The 20729-nt window shown below is 44.0% G+C and overlaps 1 protein-coding gene across 1 annotated transcript in view; it reads right to left on the bottom strand.

Annotated features, from left to right (window-relative positions):
• The window catches only part of FBXO30 (F-box protein 30), a 71766-nt gene that overhangs the window by 20632 nt on the left and 30405 nt on the right, over window positions 1-20729 (bottom strand). Inside the window, exon 2 of the mRNA XM_077282900.1 lies at window positions 8595-10578. Coding sequence (XP_077139015.1) covers window positions 8595-10565 — 1971 coding nt within the window. The 5' untranslated portion in view covers window positions 10566-10578. The remainder of the gene's footprint in view (window positions 1-8594; window positions 10579-20729) is intronic.

Raw genomic sequence — 20729 nt, 5'->3', positions numbered from 1 at the left:
TCTCCTGAGTACGTCGATACCCCATATGTGGGGGTAAACCACTGTTTGGGCGCACCGCAGAGCTTGGAAGAGAAGGAGTGTCGTTTTACTTTTTCAATGTAGAATTGGCTGGAATTGAGATCGGACGCCATGTCACGTTTGGAGAGCCGCCGATGTGCCTAAACAGTGGAGACCCCCCACAAATGACACCATTTTGGAAACTAGACCCCTTAAAGGGAACCTGTCACCACGTTTTTGGAAGATGGGATAAAAATAGCGTTAAATAGGGGCAGAGGTGGGCATTACATTAGTGTGTTTGTTATGCGTTTATTACCCACCTAAGTTGCCGAAATACCTTTGCAAAGTCTCCGTTTTCGCCTGTCAATCAGGCTGGTCTGGTCAAAAGGGCGTCTTGTCTTCCTCCAGATTTTGCGTAGTTTTCCGTTGGTGGCGTAGTGGTGTGCGCATGCCCAAGGTCCCGAATCCTCTGCCAGGGGATTTAAAAAAGCGCGCTGTTCGTGATTTCATTGGTGATCGGTGGGCGCGGCCATCTTCCTTTGGCCGCGCGTGCGCAGAAGCGGCGCTCTGCTGGCCGCGGCTTCAGGAAAATGGCTGCGGGATGCCGCGCGTGCGCAGATGGATATCGCGGCGGCCATTTTCCTGAAGCCGCGGCCAGCAGAGCGCCGCTTCTGCGCACGCGCGGCCAAAGGAAGATGGCCGCGCCCACCGATCACCAAGGAAATAACGAACAGCGCGCTCTTTTAAATCCCCTGGCAGTGGATTCGGGACCTTGGGCATGCGCACACCACTACGCCACCAACGGAAAACTACGCAAAATCTGGGGGAAGACAACGCCCTTTTGACCAGACCAGCCTGATTGACAGGCGAAAACGGAGACTTTGCAAAGGTATTTCGGCAACTTAGGTGGGTAATAAACGCATAACAAACACACTAATGTAACGCCCACCTCTGCCCCTATTTAACGCTATTTTTATCCCATCTTCCAAAAACGTGGTGACAGGTTCCCTTTAAGGAACTTATCTAGATGTGTGGTGAGCACTTTAAACCCCCAGGTGCTTCACAGAAGTTTATAACGTAGAGCCGTGAAAATAAAAAAAAAAAAAAAAAAAAAAAAAAAATCGCATTTTTTCTACAAAAATGATTTTTTGCCTCCAAATTTTTATTTTACCAAGGGTAACAGGAGAAAATGGACCCCAGAAGTTGTTGTACAATTTGTCTTGAGTACGCCGACACCCCATATGTGGGGGTAAACCACTGTTTGGGCGCATGGCTGAGCTCGGAAGCAAAGGAGCGCCATTTGACTTTTCAATGCAAAATTGACTGGAATTGAGATCGGACGCCATGTCGCGTTTAAAGAGCCCCTGATGTGCCTAAACAGTAGAAACCCCCCAAAAGTGACCCCATTTTGGAAACTAGACCCCCCATGGAATTTATCTAGATGTGTAGTGAGAACTTTGAATGCCCAAGTGCATCACAGAAGTTTATAATGCAGTCTCGTAAAAATTTTTAAATTTTTTTTTTTTTAACAATTAAGAATTTTTTTAGCCCCCAAGTTTTTATTTTCACAAGGGTAACAAGAGAAATTGGACCCCAAAACTTGTTGTCCAATTTGTCCTGAGTATGCTGGTACCCAATATGTGGGGGTAAACCACTGTTTGGGCGCACGGCAGAGCTCGGAAGGGAAGGAGCGCCATTTTTAAATGCAGGCTTTGATAGAATGGTCTGCGGGCGTTATGTTGCGTTTGCAGAGCCACTGATGTACCTAAACAGTAGAAACCCCCCACAAGTGACCCCATTTTGAAAACTAGACCCCCCAAGGAACTTATCTAGATATGTGGTGATAACTTTGAATGCCCAAGTGCTTCACAGAAGTTTATAATGCAGAGTAGTGAAAATAGAAAATATTTTTTTTTTCCACAAAAAAGATTTTTTAGCCCCCAAGTTTTTATTTTCACAAGGGTAACAAGAGAAATTGGATGCCAATATTTGTTCTCCAATTTGTCCTGAGTATGCTGGTACCCCATATGTGGGGTTAAACCACTGTTTTGGCACACGGCAGAGCTCGGAAGAGAAAGAGCGCCATTTTGGAATTCAGACTTTGATAGAATTGTCTGTGGGTGTTATGATGTGTTTGCAGAGCCCCTGATGTACCTAAACAGTATAAACCCCCCACAAGTGACCAAATTTTGGAAACTAGACCCCCTAAGGAACTTATCTAGATATGTGGTGAGAACTTTGAATGCTCAAGTGCTTCACAGAAGTTTATAATGCAGAGTAGCGAAAATAAAAAAAATAAAAATTTTCCCACAAAAAAGATTTTTAGCCCCCAAGTTTTTATTTTCACAAGGGTAACAGGAGAAATTGGACCCCAAAAGTTGTTGTCCAATTTATCCCGAGTACGCTGATGCCCCATATGTGGGGGTAAACCACTGTTTGGGCGCACAGCAAAGCTCAGAAGGGAGGGAGCACCATTTGACTTTTTTAGCGCAAAATTGGCTGTCGTGTTTGGAGACCCCCTGATGTACCTAAACAGTGGAAACCCCCAAATTATAACTCCAACCCTAACTCCAACACACCCCTAACCCTAATCTCAACCCGATCCATAATCCTAATCACAACCCTAACGATAATCACAACCCTAACCCCAAAACAGCCCTAATCTCAACCCTAACCATAACCCTAATCAAAACCCTAAATCCAACACACCCCTAACCCTAATCCCAACCCTAATCCCAACCCTAACCCTAATCCCAACCCTAATCCCAAACGTAACCCTAATCCCAAACGTAACCTAATCCCAACCCTAATCCAAACCCTAACCCTAATCCCAACTCTAACCCTAACTTTAGCCCCAACCCCAACCCTAACCATAACTTTAGCCCCGTCGTCACAAAAAAAGTTCAATGTAACCTTTTTTTTGTACGTCGCGTCCGCCATTTCCGCGCATGCGCCCGCCATGAGGAAAAAGCCGGCCGGCAGGAGGAGACAGAAGGGGACCCAGGGACACCGGGTGAGTATGATAGGGTCCCCGAATCCCCCTATTTCTGTCCTCTGATGTGCGATCACATCAGAGAACAGAGAATTACAGATCTTTTTTTTTTTTTTTGCGGTCGCCGGTAAACTGTTAATTACCGGCGATCACAAAACAGGGGTCGGTGCAAACCGACCCCAATCATGTTCTTTGGGGTCTCGGCTACCCCCGGCAGCCGACCCCAAATATCTTCCGGGTGCCGGGCGGCGGGCGCACTGCGCAGTCGCCCGCCATTTTTTCCCGGAAAAAAGATGGCGGCGCCCATGGGGAGCCACGAGGAGCACCGGGGGAGATAGGTGAGTATTGGGGGGCTATCGGGGGCCATCGGGGACCCTATTTCTCTGTCCTCCGATCACATCGGAGGACAGAGAAATTAAATGGCAAATCGCGGTTTGTTTTTTTTGTTGCGACCGCCGGTAAACGGTTAATTACTGGCGATCGCAACTCGGGGGTCGGTAAAAACCCCCCGAATCATGTTCTCTGGGGTCTCGGCTACCCTCGGCAACCGAGACCCCAGAGAAAATCCGACTCTGGGGGGCGCTATTCACTTTTTCCACAGCGCCGTTAATTAACGGCGCTGTGGTTTAAGTACCCTTAGCGGCCGCCGTTAAAAGGGCGTATCGGCGGTCGTTAAGGGGTTAAAGGAGAGATTTCGGGAGCATCTAAATGACATTGTACAGCCCACTATTAGACATGTTTCCAATGCATCTAAGCATTTTATAAAAGCTCACAATAGACGCACCTCATCCTTAAAAATCTATGCAATTGAACAGATTTATAAAAACATGCGAGGTGGGGACAGAGAACGAACATTACGAGACAGTGAAGCCTTTTGGATTTTAAATCTTAATTCTAGGGCTCCTTAGATTAAATCTCAGAAAGGAAATTATGCTATTTTACTAATATTGATTGATCTTATGTATTCCTGTTTTTTTTCTCCATGTATTTGTTTTTTTTTCTTGTTTTTGTTACTTGTCATTCTTTTGCTACTGTTATTTCCTTGGTTATTTTGCTGTTCTAGATTTGGATTTTAAATTCACTGGGTGTGTTAATTATTCCTTCACCTGTGGAGGCTTCACATAAGGAAATGTGACCTGCATCTCTTTGTACTGAGGACTAAGAACCTAGTGTTCGAAAAGCGTTCAGTTATGACTGCCGTGTGAGCTTTTCTCCGGCTTTTGTGTCAGCCTTTGCTATTTTAAAGTATGGAATAAAGATTTAATATTTTTATATTTACGTCCTGGAGCTGAAAATCTTGCTTTGTTTGGTGCTTCATCCACGTCACAGCGGAGACGTCTTTTCCCTGCTCAGATGCTATAACCACAGCTTTTGGACTTTCATGGGTGAGCTGAATACTTCTGTTTTTTTTCTGACTATTGATTAATGCAGTTTGTTAAAAGGACAGCGACAAATATATATATATATATAAAAATGTATAAGTCATATCCACTTTGCTACTGCGATACGCTGAATCTCGCATCCTATGCCATGTCTCTAGGGGGCACTCAACCCGTTCTCATGTTGTGTAGCACAGAGGTGTCAAACTGCATTCCTCGAGGGCCGCCAACAGGTCATGTTTTCAGGATTTCCTTAGCATTCCACAAGGTGCTGGAATCATTCTGTGCAGGTGATTAAATTATCACCTGTGCAATGCAAGGAAATCCTGAAAACATGACCTGTTGGCGGCCCTCGAGGAATGCAGTTTGACACCTCTGGTGTAGCACACTTTATAGGTATTTGAATTAGACTGGTTTAGAAGCACTGCCCGAAACATAGAGAAGCATTACCGATATGGTGACATTAACCCCTTCACTACTCTGCAGTGCACCTACACCCTATCGAAAATTAACACTTTACAAGATAGAGGTATAGACATAGAAGTCTGTATTTTAAAACTCTGACAGAGAAAAAGATTGCATGTACTATTAGCCTGAAAACTCGCACCTAGACATTGTGAGAAATACACCCACAGTATTTCACCTCCACCCCTAAAAACTATTTAAATGCGCATGTAGTCCTTTCAGAGACAAGTCCAGCAATACATTTATATGGCCAGTCCACTCATAAGTTACTGAGAAATCAGCATTTGGTTTTACATGCAAATGAGGATGTAGACCTGAAGCCTCTGTCACTCCACCTCTTTTTTTTTTTCTGCTCAACAGACAGCAAATATGCTGTGTCACTTAAGGCAAAGGAGATGTCAGTCAAGCAGGAGGCATATAATTATAACGCTGCTTTCAATGGAACAGACTTGCCCTTTTAACCCCTTAAGCCCTAAGGGTGGTTTGCATGTTAATGACCGGGCCAATTTTTACAATTCTGACCACTGTCCCTTTATGAGGTTATAACTCTGGGACTCTTCAACGGATCTTGGCGATTCTGACATTGTTTTCTAGTGACATATTGTACTTCATGATAGTGGTAAAATTTCTTCGATAGAACGTGCGTTTATTTATGAAAAAAAAGGAAATTTGGCAAAAATTTTGAAAATGTTGCAATTTTCCAACTTTGAATTTTTATGCCCTTAAATCAGAGATATGTCACACAAAATACTTAAGTAACATTTCCCACATGTCTACTTTACATCAGCACAATTTTGGAACCAACATTTTTTTTTTGTTAGGGAGTTATAAGGGTTAAAAGTTGACCAGCAATTTCTCATTTTTTACAGCACCAATATTTTTTAGGGAGCACATCACATTTGAAGTCATTTTGAGGGGTCTATATGATAGAAAATACCCAAGTGTGACACCATTCTAAAAACTGCACCCCTCAAGGTGCTCAAAACCACATTCAAGAAGTTTATTAACCCTTCAGGTGTTTCACAGGAATTATTTTAAATGAACATTTAACTTTTTTTCACACAAAATTTATTTCAGCTCCTATTTGTTTTATTTTACCAAGGGTAACAGGAGAAAATGGACCCCAAAAGTTGTTGTACAATTTGTCCTGAGTACGCCGATACCCCATATGTGGGGGTAAACCACTGTTTGGGCGCATGGCAGAGCTCGGAAGGGAAGGAGCGCCGTTTGACTTTTCAATGAAAAATTGACTGGAATTGAGGTGGGACGCCATGTTGCGTTTGGAGAGCCCCTGATGTGCCTAAACATTGAAACCCCCCACAAGTGAAACCAATTTGGAAAGTAGACCCCCTAAGGAACTTCTCTAGATGTGTTTTGACAGCTTTGAACCCCCAAGTGTTTCACTACAGTTTATAACGCAGAGCCGTGAAAATATTTATTTTATTTTTAATTTATTTTTTTTTCACAAAAATGATTTTTTAGCCCCCTGTTTTGTATTTTCCCAAGGGTAACAGGAGAAATTCGACCCCAAAAGTTGTTGTCCAATTTGTCCTGAGTACGCCGATACCCCATATGTGGGGGGAACCACCGTTTGGGCACAAGGCAGAGCTCGGAAGGGAAGGAGCGCCATTTGCAATGCAGACTTCGATGGATTGGTCTGCAGGCGTCACGTTGCATTTGCAGAGCTCCTGATGCACCTAAACAGTAGAAACCCCCCACAAGTGACCCCATACTGGAAACTAGACCCCCAAGGAACATATCTAGATGTGTTGTGAGAACTTTGAACCCCCAAGTGTTTCACTAGAGTCGTGAAAATAAAAAATAATTTTTTCCCACAAAAATGTTATTTTAGCCCCAAAATGTTTATTTTCACAAGGGTAACAAGAGAAATTGGACCCCAAAAGTTGTTGTCCAATTTGTCCCGAGTATGCCGATACCCCATATGTTGGGGTAAACCCCTGTTTTGGCGCACAGGAGAGCTTGGAAGGGAAGGAGCACTGTTTTACTTTTTCAACGCAGAATTGGCTGGAATTGAGATCGAACGCCATGTCGCGTTTCAAGAGCCCTGATGTGCCTAAACAGCGGAAACCCCCAATTCTAACTGAAACTCTATCCCAAACACACCCCTAACCCTAATCCCAACCATAACCCTAACCACACCCTTGACCCTAATCCCAACCGTAAATGTAATCCAAACGCTAACCCTAACTTTAGCCGCAACCCTAACTTTAGCCCCAACCCTAACTTTAGCCCCAGCCCTAACTGTAGCCCCAACCCTAACCCTAGCTCGAATGGGAAAATGGAAATAAATACATTTTTTAATTTTTTTTTATGTTTCCCTAACTAAGGGGGTGATGAAGGGGGGTTTGATTTACTTTTATAGCGGGTTTTTTAGCGGATTTTTATGATTGGCAGCTGTCTGAGGCAGAATGACCAAAAAACAGCTATTCATGAATTTCTTTTGGGGGGGGGGGGGGGGGGGGGGGGGGGGGGGAGTTTATACCGTTCCACGGTTGGTAAAATGGATGAAGCAGTTTTATTCTTCTGGTCAGTACGATTACAGCGATACCTCATTTACATAATTTTTTTATGTTTTGGCGCTTTTATACGATAAAAACCATTTTATAGAAAAAAAAATTTGCATTGCTTTATTCTGACTAACTTTTATTTTATTGCTGATGATGCTGTATGGTGGCTCATTTTTTGCAGGACAAGATGACGTTTTCAGCTGTACCATGTTTATTTATATCCGTCTTTTTGATCGCGTGTTATTCTACTTTTTGTTTGGCGGTATGATAATAAAGCGTTGGTTTTTGCCTGTGTTCACTGAAGGGGTTAACTAGTAGGACAGTTTTATAGGTCGGGTCGTTACGGACGCGGCGATACTAAATATGTGTACTTTTATTGTTTTTTTTTTAATTTAGATAAAGAGAAGTATTTATAGGAACAATTTTTTTTTTGGGGGGGGGGAATTTTTTTTTAATTTATTTATTTATTTTTTTTACACATGTGAATATTTTTTTTTTACACTATATCATTGCCCCAAGGAGGGGAATCATGTTATAGTGTAAGATCGCTGATCTGACACTTTGCTGTGCACTGTGTCAGATCAGCGATCTGACGTGCACAGCTCCAGGCTTCCCGGCGCCTGCTCTGAGCAGGCGCTGTGAAGCCACCTCCCTGCAGGACCCGGATGCAGCGGCCATTTTGGATCCGGGCCTGCCGCAGGGAGGAGGTAAGAGACCCTCGGAGCAACGCGATCACATCGCGTTGCTCCGGGGGTCTCAGGGAAGCCCGCAGGGAGCCCCCTCCCTGCGCGATGCTTCCCTGTACCGCCGTAACACTGCGGTCATGTTTGATCGCAGTGTGCCGGGGGTTAATGTGCCAGGAGCGGTCCGTGACCGCTCCTGGCACATAGGGCCGGATGTCAGCTGCGATAGTCAGCTGACACCGGGAGCGCGGCCGATCGCATATGACGTACTATCCCGTCACTGGGAATTAAGTCCCAGGTCACCTTGTTGGGATAGTACATCATATGGGATTAAAGGTATTGCTGGATTAGGTAGTTGGTGGGTGTGAAATCCTGCTGACAGATTCTCTTTAAGACTTTTATATGTTCATAAAGTGACCATTTCATCTTTTATTTGTAGGTCTATCAAAGTATACAACTATTAATTGATTGTTGAATTTGCACTCTGGCATTGCTTCATTGAATCGATGAGTTTTGGATTTATTTTTTTTTGAGAAATAGTAACACTAACCTTTTCTTTGATCTGCCAGGAATTTCCATGCGGATACTGTTTCTTTTCCCACAGCAAAACCACCATTCCACGGGCTTGTAATAAACTGGCACATACATCCCTCATCAGTCTAGACACTCTTGAAAGTTGGCACATAGAAAACCCATCAAGAAATCCTGCAATGTGCTGCAAAACCTCATAAGGCAAACTACTAAAATGATCAACTGGTGGTCCTGATGAAGAACTCTTTGTAGATTCAAGGTCACTGGGTAAATGAGGTTGAACCCCAAATGATTTCAAGTGTCTATCATGAATAATTTTTGATCCTTGTGTTGAAGGACAAAACCTACGTTGGGAATAAGTACATCCATAATACGCTAATGGACATCTCTGTTCCATCCAGCCATTTAGACCTGCGTGAATATCACCATGAACATTCTTAAAGTGAGAAGAAAACTCATCTCTTCTGAACAATTGGCCACATACAAATGTAAACATAGACCTCTGTTTAGTTTGGTATCGTGCAACACATTCAAGAACTAAATCCAGGCCAAGAGTCTGAAAAGGACTAGGATTGGAAAGCTGGGGATTAGCATGATCACAGGCAGAAGCTGATGCTATCTCTCCCACCATGGTATTTGTAGCCAATATTGCAGACGGAAATGAAAAGGTTTGTGTTCCAAAGTCAACATGATAACCATCAACATTCCGACTATCTGAAATCCCTCTACCACCAGGTGAGTCCCCCAAACAAAATAGCAAAGCTGCTGTAATTAAGTCGATACCATTAAGTCCCATCGGGTCTTCAAGAACTTCCAAGTCCGAAGTGTCCACTGCTTTATTCTCGGTTTTAGCTTTAAACCAATAAGTATCAACCAAGAAAGGACGTCTTCCAAAGACTGCAACATTTCGTAATCCTTGTTCATCTTTTTTTTCCGATATTTGCTCATCAGAACCATTTATACATGGAAGAGAGGAGATTTGTTCTGCAGAAGACAAGGAGCTACATTGGCCATCGAGTTTTTCTAAAGTGATGCCTGCACCATTTTCATTAGGTCCCATAGCAAACTTGTTTTCTTTTCCCTGAGCAGCAAGTGTACTTTCATCATGAAAACCATTGCACAAAACAGATACTTGGCTCACGTTCCCATTGTCACTTTCCACCACATAGCTACCATTAGTTCCTGGATAGAAATCACTCGAACCGTTCTGATACTTTTGCTTCAAGGAACTGCAAGTCATTCCACCAGCAGCCCCAAGGCCTTCTTCATCCTCAAATTCATTATCTTTCAGGCCATCATGTAAATTATTGTGCTCCGTGAGCTGGAAATTTTTGTTCATTGCACAACTCGCGTCTCGTAGTCTTCCATTAAGTATTGCAATGTCTCTGGTGGCGTTATTTAAGATATCTAGAGCAGCAGCTAAACTTTTAGTTGTCTCAATGGTTGCTTGATAAAGTGCGCTGTAGGAATCTTCATCACCAGATACACCATTCGTAATCACCTTGTCCTCTTCCATTTGGACAGATATTTGTTCAGGAGATTCAAGTTTTTCAGTGGTTTTAGACATCATGGTGGCCACTTTGAGAGACTCCAATAGCATTCTTTGATCTTGCAATGCTAGAGCCATATCTAGCTGTTCTACTTCATCAACATCTCTGCTCAAGTTTTCATAGGATTTTCTGTCTGCGTAGCTCACTGGCCACCTATTCCATTCCATAGTACAGCAAACTACACTGGCAGGGCAGATTTGCAAATGATCAGCTAGTTTATTTCGTGTCATGAAAAAAGGACATCCAAAACCACTGTTCAGGCAAGGTACTCTTTCTAGGGGGCACAACATTCGATGTTCATCGGCTTTGCATGAATGAAAGACTGCACCACAAACGTGTGGACAGCCGATCAGATCACAGGAGATTCCAGTCTCTGGTCTTATCATGCATCGTCGACTGACACAACAAGCACAATGTGAATGCTGATGTTCTTCATCCATGATGAGGCCACGTCTGAAAATAAAAAAAAAATAAATTATTTTTTTCATTCAATGTACACAAACTCATTTCTAGTTACAAAATATTACTGTATATAAATGTGTAAGAGTCAGTCAAGAAAAGCCCAATAGACATTGAGTAGCAGCGCTTATGCCCATCCACAGATTCATTCATGTCCAGGACCTCCATTCCAGATATTGTTGAGGATCGTATCGTGGGGATCCAGCATTCATACAGTTATATCTTTTCACATAGATGATGTCGCTTAAGGGCAAACTAAGATATATATATATATATATACACACACACACACACAGAGAGGGTTAAAAAAGGCATTGGATGCAGGGCACCTTATCTAGTGGATTTTATGTTTTGGCTTTTTTAGGTGCCCAAATAAAGAGATGTTTTAGCATTATTATACTTGTTTGGATGTTGGATCACCTATTCATATTTTCCATCAATTAAAAGGCTGGTTAAGCAAGTAACACAAGAATAGTATAGATTTAGTACAAGAATGCCATGCTGAAATATAGGTGAGCACTGTATATACACAAATGATGTGTACACCACAAATCAGCAACCCTTTACATTGCATTATAGACCCTTTTGTAACGGAGATGTTTTCTAAGAAACAGTCTGGTTGTAGAGACTATAAATAACATTTCCAGAGATGTCCATATTCAATAAACCGTTTCCACGAAAAGAATCACATTTTATTAACGGCCAGCTGAGCAGAGGGCTATAAAGGGAATTTCCTACAACTATTCACAGGGCTAATAGGACATCTGCCTGACAAACCTCATGACTTGTGCCTGCTGTTTATGCCGTGATTAGGCAACTTTTCAGCTTAGGTAAATATCCGCACACACACAAGAGGCAGATCATAAGAACCAGGACTAGAACAGTCTTCATATTGGACTACTGATGCAGTATTTGTGTTTCTTTTTACACATGTAAAATGTGGAACTTAAAGAGTATATCAGAGAGAATTTTTATTGTTGTGTGGCCGCCCTCACACAAAGATGAGATGCCCAATGAAGCTCTATGATCTTTATAACCCTTGTAATTCCACGAGACAGGATCTGCTCCTCACTGGGACAATAGGTTACACACCAGTGTGCAGCTGCCCCCTATAAGGAACAGCCAGTTTTCTGATAATAGCAGAGGGCTTGGCCTGCTCCAGGCGGTTCCTATCTGGATGATATATGTCTCTATTTAGTCCAAGAACAGGGGGCGTGTGCCCTTCTAGTAGCAGTCACATCAACAAGAAGATGCAAAAACATGCTGTGATCCTCTGCTGTACATCCCATGACAGTGTAAAATTTCACCTGCCATGTGTCATACGGGGAGCAGAAGTAGAGCACTGCATTGGTTTATTCAGTAAGGCCATAGTCAATACAACCTCCCCATATCAACTTGGTAGTGTCCTGACCCCTGCAACTATCACTCTGCATTGTCAGATGTCTCCTCAGCCCGAAGAAAGGATCCAGTGGAATGCTGCAGCATCTGTCTAAAATGGTATCAATCCCCCAGGTCCGAATGCTCTGTTCCTTATACTGTGCACTAAACATACGGTACATGGGCTTATAAAATATCTATCCATCTTCTTGATGACATGACCGCTACTAGAAGGGAGTACACCCCTGTTCTTACACTAGAGACAGATATCAGGGGATGGGCAGCTAGGAATAGCCTGGAGCAGGCCAAGCACCCTGCTATTACCAGGAAACAATCTGTTCCTTACAGGGGGGAGCTGCACACAGATATGTAATGTCCCAGACAGCAGGGGTGAGCAGTGAGGAGCAGCTTCTGTCACATGGAATTACAAGGGTTATAAAAATAATAAAAGTGGACATCTCATCTTTATAGTGTATGAGGACAGGAACAAAACTAAATTATTTTTATCTACCTGGAGTACTCCTTTAAGAAAGCTTAACAGTCTGCTGCAATGGTGAGTATAATATAACCTCTTTTTCTCATCTTTCAGGATACATTGGGGGCTTATCTACAGCATTATAGAATGCTGTAGATAAGCCCCTGATGTCGGTGGCCGCAGCGCATCTTCGATTTTTGGGGTGACAGATTCCCTTTAACCTTACTTTTCGGAGGTGACAGTACAGGTAAAAATAAAGATATAAGAACCATGTTACCAGGATTTAAAAAAAACAAAAAAAAACAACTCAGCTTTCGATGGAGAAAATAGGCTGTAATTTAGCCACTTGAAGAATGGCAACATTTCCCTAATGACCTATATGGAAAAATTTAGGTACTAACAGGGCACATTAGAGAAAGAAAGAGAAAGGACACATTTTGGATGGGAGCATAAGGAAACGTTAACTCCCCACCATTCAAGTTTAGGGTCAAGGACCATATGACTTGTTAGCGATTGTTTCCTGAAAAAATAAAAAAAACTCAATACACAAAAGAAAAAAAATTAATAAAAAAAAAAAGTGAACATGTTATGCTGAACATGGTGTTTGATCTACAGGGAGACTGGTACAAAGCAGGCGTAGCTCATGATCAAGTTGACATACATTTTTGTAGAAATAATTTCTGTAAAACTTTAGTCATTGAAATTCCAGTCTTCGCTGTATGCCTGTGCAACTTTGGCCTCAACATAAACTCACGTGACCAAAGTTCACTAGATGTTGCTACACTGCAATGCATAAAAGTGAATTGAAGGTACTGTGTCAAGCAAGTTACAAAAAAAAAAAAAATAATAATATCTGTTGTGGTTTAACATTTTTTGCAACTTTCTTATTGCGATCACAGTACCCTTTGGGCTATTGCTCTGTGATGTAGCAACGACACCTAGTGAACTTTGGCCGCAACATCTACTCTGCCCTAGACTTACACTGAACCTTTTCCAACAAACCTATATGACATTCTACTCAGCTCCTCCTTCGTCATACCATGCACAGAATAAAATGAACATGCCACGCTGCGTGGGAGCAAAGGAAAGGTGAATAGAAGTGTTTATTGTTTTCTATGCATTGAACATATGGGACCCATTATACTGTGGGGCAGCTATACAGAGGACTCTGCAACCCTGATGACGTCACCGTTCACGAGTCTCGTGGAGCTCAGAGCAGGGGTGTCAAACTACATTCCTCGAGGGCCTCAAACCATGCGTGTTTTCAAGATTTCCTTAGCATTGCACAAGGTGCAGGAATCATTATCTGTGCAGGTGGTTAAATTATCACCTGTGCAATACAAGGAAATCCTGAAAAAATGACCTGGTTGCGGCCCTCGAGGAATGCAGTTTGACACCCCTGGCTGAGAGGGACCCGAAGTGGCTTCTGAAAGATGCTCCATGGCCTTTGGATGTCCGATTCGGGGATCTTCATGGACTACGTCAGAGCTGTATGGGAGCTTACTGTTTTCTAATAAATTGGTGAACAAGAGACAGTATCTTGTCTTTACTTCTCGCATTTTAATTTTTTCAGGTTTCCATTTCTGGACTGCAGCGGGGGAGCCACATATTCATCCCTGTAATGAGCGGCACCACGTGACCGCTCACACAGGCCAAGCTGCCGGCGCTGAGAGGAAGCATTGCGGGAGCTGGGTGAGTATTTTAATGCAAGTGGGCGGGCGGTGACCAGGAACTTTTTTTTTTTTTTTTGTGTGTGTGTGTGTGTGTGATTAAAATAACCTTGAACGCTGCTGGGGAGAAGGAATGAATGCCGGCTTCAGCACCCAAAGCAGGGGACAGCGCTTAACTCTAGCGCTGTCTCCTGCACGGTCCGTGTGGTCCTCAGTCGGCACATGGCTGCCGCACGTGTGCCACACTGATGTGCCACGTGAGCACACGGACAACTCCGGTACAGGAATTATCTGGATGTGTGAGACTGGCCTTACCTTGGCTGGTTATCAGAACTAAAGGGGACGTCCTGCCTTTTTTTTTTTATATATTGGGGTAAACAAGGCTAAACACCCTTTAGTGCCACAAGAAAGTCACTAACAGTTGCAAGTTTATTATACGTAGGTGGAGTCAAGCATAGTGTTAGGTCTGGCTCTTTGATCATTTATCCACCCATTGGTGTGTTGAACAGTTGTTCAATTACCCTAAACCAGCTCCCACAATCCCGCTCACCTGACCCTCTAGTCAGCCTATAAATCTAGAATCCTAAGGTGTGCACGTGTGTGGAGTTTATGCATGTGACCTCCTAAGCTAAGTATCCTCGCAGCCAAGTATCCAGAAGTCTCAGTTAACTGAATGGCATTTAGTCAGGGCATTAGACAAGAAACCCAAACATTGTAATCCCTTTTAACCAAGTGTGTTATTTCTAAGTCTATCCTCCTATGTGCTTTTGCCATCCACATTAACTGCCCATCCCCATCCATCACCACTCATCCACATCAGCCCCTCTCTCCTTCCCTCTCCCATGTACAGCTCCCATGCACTTTTCACTTTGCTTAAAAATCTCAGTCTATCTTGCCCAAAGATATCGCACAATAAATCACGTCACAAATCCAAGAACTATTTGCTCTCTTTTTACTGCTACTTAATATTTCAGGGGATCGCTCTCCCAACCCCAGTCCACCCTCCACCAACTTCAACCTCTCCCCTACCTCACATCAAAACTTTACTAACCTTATTAACATTAGTTGTACTCCATCGATTTCTTTTTAATTGTGCACTGTGGAATCCACGGTCTATACGCCACAAGCTTCCTTTCCTGCACAACTTTCATAATTTGTTGGCCCTCACTGAAACCTGGATTCAGGATTCTGACACAGTCTCCCCTGTTGCTATTTCTCACGGTAGCTTACATTTTTCCCTTTCCCGAGACCCGCAAACAGACTTTGTGGTGGAGTTGACATATTTCTGTTGTCACAAAGTACATTCCAGGTCATCCCCCCAGTTCCATCACTCTTTCCCTTCTTTTGAGGTCCACACCATCAGGATCTACCATCCACTCTCCCTCAGAGTAGCGGTCATATACCTTCCCACAGGCTCAACCACCCAGCTCTTTTACCATTTTTCTGCCTGGCTGTCCTCCAAATTACCAACCCTTATCCTGTGGGAACTTCAACATCCCCATAAACAGCCCCATCTCCATCCCAGATTCTCTCTCTAACCACTTCTCTTGGCCTCTCACAGCTCTCAACCTCAAACACAAAGACGGTAACACCCTTGATCTGGTCTTTGCCAGGTGTCTTCAATCTCCTACCTAGATAACTCGCCTCTTCCCCTCTCTGACCACAACATTCTCTCCTTCACATTCACAAATCTTCACCCACCCCAGCACTCTCCTACCCATCACACATTCCGAAATCTACAAGCCATTAACCCTCATACACTTATATCACTGCCCCCAATCTCCTTTTTCCTCTCCTGATCTGGCTGCAAATTACTACAAAGACACAATCAGAAGCAACCTGGACAAAGTAGCGCCCCTCACCCTCAGAACCTGCAAACAAATTGAAAAACAGCCCTGGCTCACATCGCAAACTAGATTTCTCCAGTGATGCTCAAGGAGTGCTGAACACCTATGGAAGAAAACTCACATCAGAAAACTTTATCCATTCTAAATTTATTTTAAGAACCTATAACTCTGCCTTTCACCTAACCAAACTGATCTACTTCACCACTGTGATCTCCTCACTATCAAACAAACCAAAAAAATTCTGACACCTTTCACGCCTTCCTCAGTCCGAATGCACAGGTCCCCATCACAGACATTTGTGCTGATGATCTGGCTTCATACTTTACAGAGGAAATCGAAAAAAATCCGTCAGGAAATCAGCTCTCAACCACCTAGTGCCAGGACACCCCCCCCCCCCCCCCCCATCTCCTCTGGCTCATTCACCACATTTGACCCAGTCACAGAAGAAGTTCACAGGCTCCTCTCTTCTTATTGTCCTACTACATTCAGAGCTGACCCCATTCCCTCACATCTCCTCCAGTGTCTCTCTTTCTCTCTCTCCTGTCGTCACTAACTAAAATCCTCAATCTCTCCCTCTCCTCCGGTGTCTTCCCCTCCTCCTTCAAACACTATCATTACTTCATTATTTTTTTAAAAAAAAAAACCTCTCAACCCATCCTGCACAAATAACTACAGACCAGTCTCAAATCTCCCTTTGATCTCTAAACTATGCCCCAATTGGACAGACCATCAGCAAAATTGGCTTTCAGTACCATCTTTATGATGACAACTATACACTTCATCCCCTGACCTTACCCCTGATGTACTACAGAATGCCATCGACTGTCTGACTGCAGTTTCCAACATCATGCATACTCTATATCTGAAACTCAACCTTTCCAAAACTGAACTTCTGCTCCTGCCGCCTACTGTCCTCCCTAAATCTGACATCTCCCTCTCAGTGTGTGGCAGCACAATAAAGCCTAGGCAGCAGGGTCGCAGTCTGGGTGTTATATTTGGAGGTGAAGGAAAGATTGGTGTCAATCTCTTGCCACCTGCACATAAAGAACATCTCTAGAATCCCTCTCACAAAATCCCTCACTTTTGCCCTGATCCACTCCCAACCTTGACTACGGCTGTTCTCTATTAATTGGCCTCCCTCCCCCTCACTCGACTTTCCCCTCTCCAGTCCATCCTTAATGGATCAGCCAGGGTCGTCCATCTGGCTAATCGGTACTTGGACGCGTCCACTCTTCACCAGTCATTGCACTGGCTGCTCATTCATTATAGGATCCAAGTTAAACTGCTTGTTCTCACTCACAAAGATCTCCACAGGGCAGCACCCCCCTACATCTCCTCCTTCATTACTAGCTCTCCACAGGGCAGCACCCCCCTACATCTCCTCCCTCATTTCTGTTTGTCAGCCTACCCACTTGTTATGCTTCGCAAGAGACTTTCAACCAACATCCACACTAAAGGCCCCGTCTCACTTAGCGATTTACCAACGATCACGACCAGCGATACGACCTGGCCGTGATCGTTGGTAAGTCGCTGTGTGGTCGCTGGGGAGCTGTCACACAGACAGCTCTCCCCAGCGACCAACGATCAGGGGAACGACTTCGGCATCGTTGAAACTGTCTTCAACGATGCCGAAGTCCCCCTGCAGCACCCGGGTAACCAGGGTAAACATCGGGTTACTAAGCGCAGGGCCGCGCTTAGTAACCCGATGTTTACCCTGGTTACCAAAAAAAACAAACACTACATACTCGCCTTTCGGTGTCCAGGTCCCTTGCCGTCTGCTTCCTGCTCTGACTGACTGAGCCGCCGTACACTGAGAGCAGAGCGCAGCGGTGACGTCACTGCTGTGCTCTCACTTCTCACTGTACGGCCGGCAGTCAGTGAGAGCAGGAAGCAGACGGCAAGGGACCTGACGGACATCAGAAGGCGAGTATGTACTGTTTGTTTTTTTTTACATTTACGCTGGTAACCAGGGTAAACATCGGGTTACTAAGCGCGGCCCTGCGCTTAGTAACCCGATGTTTACCCTGGTTACCAGTGAAGACATCGCTGGATCGGTGTCACACACACCGATTCAGCAATGTCAGCGGGGCCTCAACGACCAAAAAAAGGTCCAGGCCATTCCGACACGACCAGCGATCTCGCAGCAGGGGCCTGATCGCTGGTACGTGTCACACATAGCGAGATCGCTATGGAGGTCGCTGTTGCGTCACAAAACTTGTGACTCAGCAGCGATCTCGCTAGCGATCTCGCTATGTGAGACGGGGCCTTTAGGCCCCTTTCACACATCAGTCTTTTGCAGTCAGTCTCACTCCGTTGAATTTTTTTTAAAAAAACGGATCCGGCGAATGTTGCCGCTAGATCAGTTTTTTTCTCAGACTTGTATTAGCGACGGACGGCCTCACGTTTCATCAGTCATTCGCCGGATCTGTCAAAAACTGTTTATCCGGCAGCCGGAGAATAAAACAGACAGCAAAGGATTCCATTTATTTTATTTTATTTTTTTAACTGAGCAAATTTTTTAGGATCCAATTAGCTGGATCAGCTAGTCGGATCCATCGAAAAAAACGGGTCCATTGCATCAGTTTTTCACAATCTGCAACTGATCCGTTTTTTTCACCATTAGTCGGATTATGACTGATGGAAAAAAACTGATGTGTGAAAGCAGCCTAATCCGTACCTCCCAATCGCGGCTCTAAGACTGTTCACGAGTCGCACCAATCCTCTGGAATGCACTGCCCCAAGAAATTAGGACGAACCACAACTTATAAAGTTTTAGGGACTCCGTTAAAAACACATCTGTTTAGGGCGGCCTATTACGTTACCTAATCGAAGTCCTTTTATATACAGCCTATTCACTACCTCTCATCATAATTCTCCATCAAACTTCATCACACCCAAAAGCACAACACATATTGACTGGAGGCCAGCGCATGCAGCCTTTATCTACCCCCATTTCCTTAAGATGGCTGGACTATCATTGTAAATAAGCCCCTGTACTTTGTGTCTCCCCTAGTTCATTGTAGATTGTAAGCTCCTTCGAGCAGGGTCGTCATTATCTTTGCTTTAATTATTGTATTGTCTTTAACTTTGTTACTTATGACTATTGTATATGAGCTGCTGAATATGTTGGCGTTACATAATTTTTATATACCGTATGTAGGTGGCTCGTGAAATTGTATTATCTATAGGACATCTAAAGAGCAGTGAGACGTGGCATAATGTGTGACCGTGCTCCCTCTACTTCCACTACACCCATAGAAGTGGAAACAGCGGGGTCTCTTCTTACATACATCAGATAGTGGATATCTAATCCCAACAGGTGATAAACTACACTTTGCCCTGTATCTAATCCTAGAGCGTGTTACTCTAAGCATATAAATCGCACACGTGATACACTTCACGTATCTAGTCCCACTTTATGATACAGTGAGCAGCACCGACTAAGTCGGTGATGCCGGAAGGCCTCTGTGACTGTCTACTTGACATCACTTTTCAGTCACCAACAAATTGGCTCCACACTGTGATCCTAGGCTTCATCCTTTCCTATCTCTTTGTAAACACACAGAAGTGGAGTGGAAGGGGTGACATCACACACGTGAGCAGATCCCGCCCACATTTACTGCAGTCGTAATGTGAGCTAGTTTTTCACTAGGTTTTCATGGCAAATTTCAGCAGCTGCTCCCCCTAGTGTTTAACAGTGGCAATACCAAACATTTTTAAATAATTTTTCATGTTTTATTAAAAACAAATATTTTTAGAAACATTTAAAACATTAATACTTAACTTTTTTTTTTTAATTGAATTTTTTTTTTTATGGCACCTTTCCTTTAAGGCTTCTTTTACACTTTTTGGAAGTGCATCTGAACAGCAAGGTGGCTTGTTGTTGAAGGGAAATAGAGGAAAAAAAATAAAAAATCTTTAAATCTTCAGCATAGCGAGTGTGAGCGAGCCGAGTGTGACCTGAGCATAAGTGTGGACGGCGGTAAGTGTGACTTGTGATTCAGTGACTTTGGAATCAGGGAGTTTCCAAGGGAGGAATTGCTGTCTGTTTTTAATTAATACTTGCATTTAATTTTTATTTAACATTTCTGTGTGGTGCAATCCCCATTAGGAAATGTGCTCGACTATTGTTAATGCCATCCAGTGCACATCTTGCCACATGTATGCAATCCCTGATCAGCCGGTCCAGGGTGCATACTGCTGTGCGAGATGTGAGCACGTTGTGCATTTGGAATCCCAGATTCTGGATCTAAATGTGCATCTGGCAACACTGAGATCCACAGACAATATGGAGAGGAGTCTTCTGCTCACAGAGCAGACGCTCAATGGGATAGATGAGGAGGGGGATGGTAGGATGGAGCTGCAGGACAGTGAGGCAGTTAGCTGGGTGACAGACAGAAGGTGGGGTAGAGGGAAGAGTGCCAGGGAGGCTAGTCCTGATCTGGCTCACCCCAATAAGTTTGCTAAGTTAGCAGATGAGGGGGGGGTACCAGTACAGGGGTAGCACTGCAGCAGCCAGGCATGTCCTCTGAAAGCCGGAGGAGTGACTGCTCCAGTAATGAGGGAAATAGGAGAGCAGGGCAGGCCAGACAGGTGCTGGTAGTGGGGGACTCAATTATTAGGGGAACAGATAGGGCAATCTGTCACAAAGACAGGGATCGTCGAACGGTGTGCTGCCTACCTGGCGCTCGAGTCCGACACATCGCTGATCGGGTGGACAGATTACTGGGAGGGGCTGGTGAGGACCCAGCGGTCATGGTGCACATTGGCACAAAT

The sequence above is a fragment of the Ranitomeya variabilis genome, chromosome 2 (genome assembly GCF_051348905.1).
Source record: "Ranitomeya variabilis isolate aRanVar5 chromosome 2, aRanVar5.hap1, whole genome shotgun sequence".
NCBI classification, from domain to species: domain Eukaryota; kingdom Metazoa; phylum Chordata; class Amphibia; order Anura; family Dendrobatidae; genus Ranitomeya; species Ranitomeya variabilis.
This window is presented reverse-complemented; position numbering and strand designations above follow the sequence as displayed.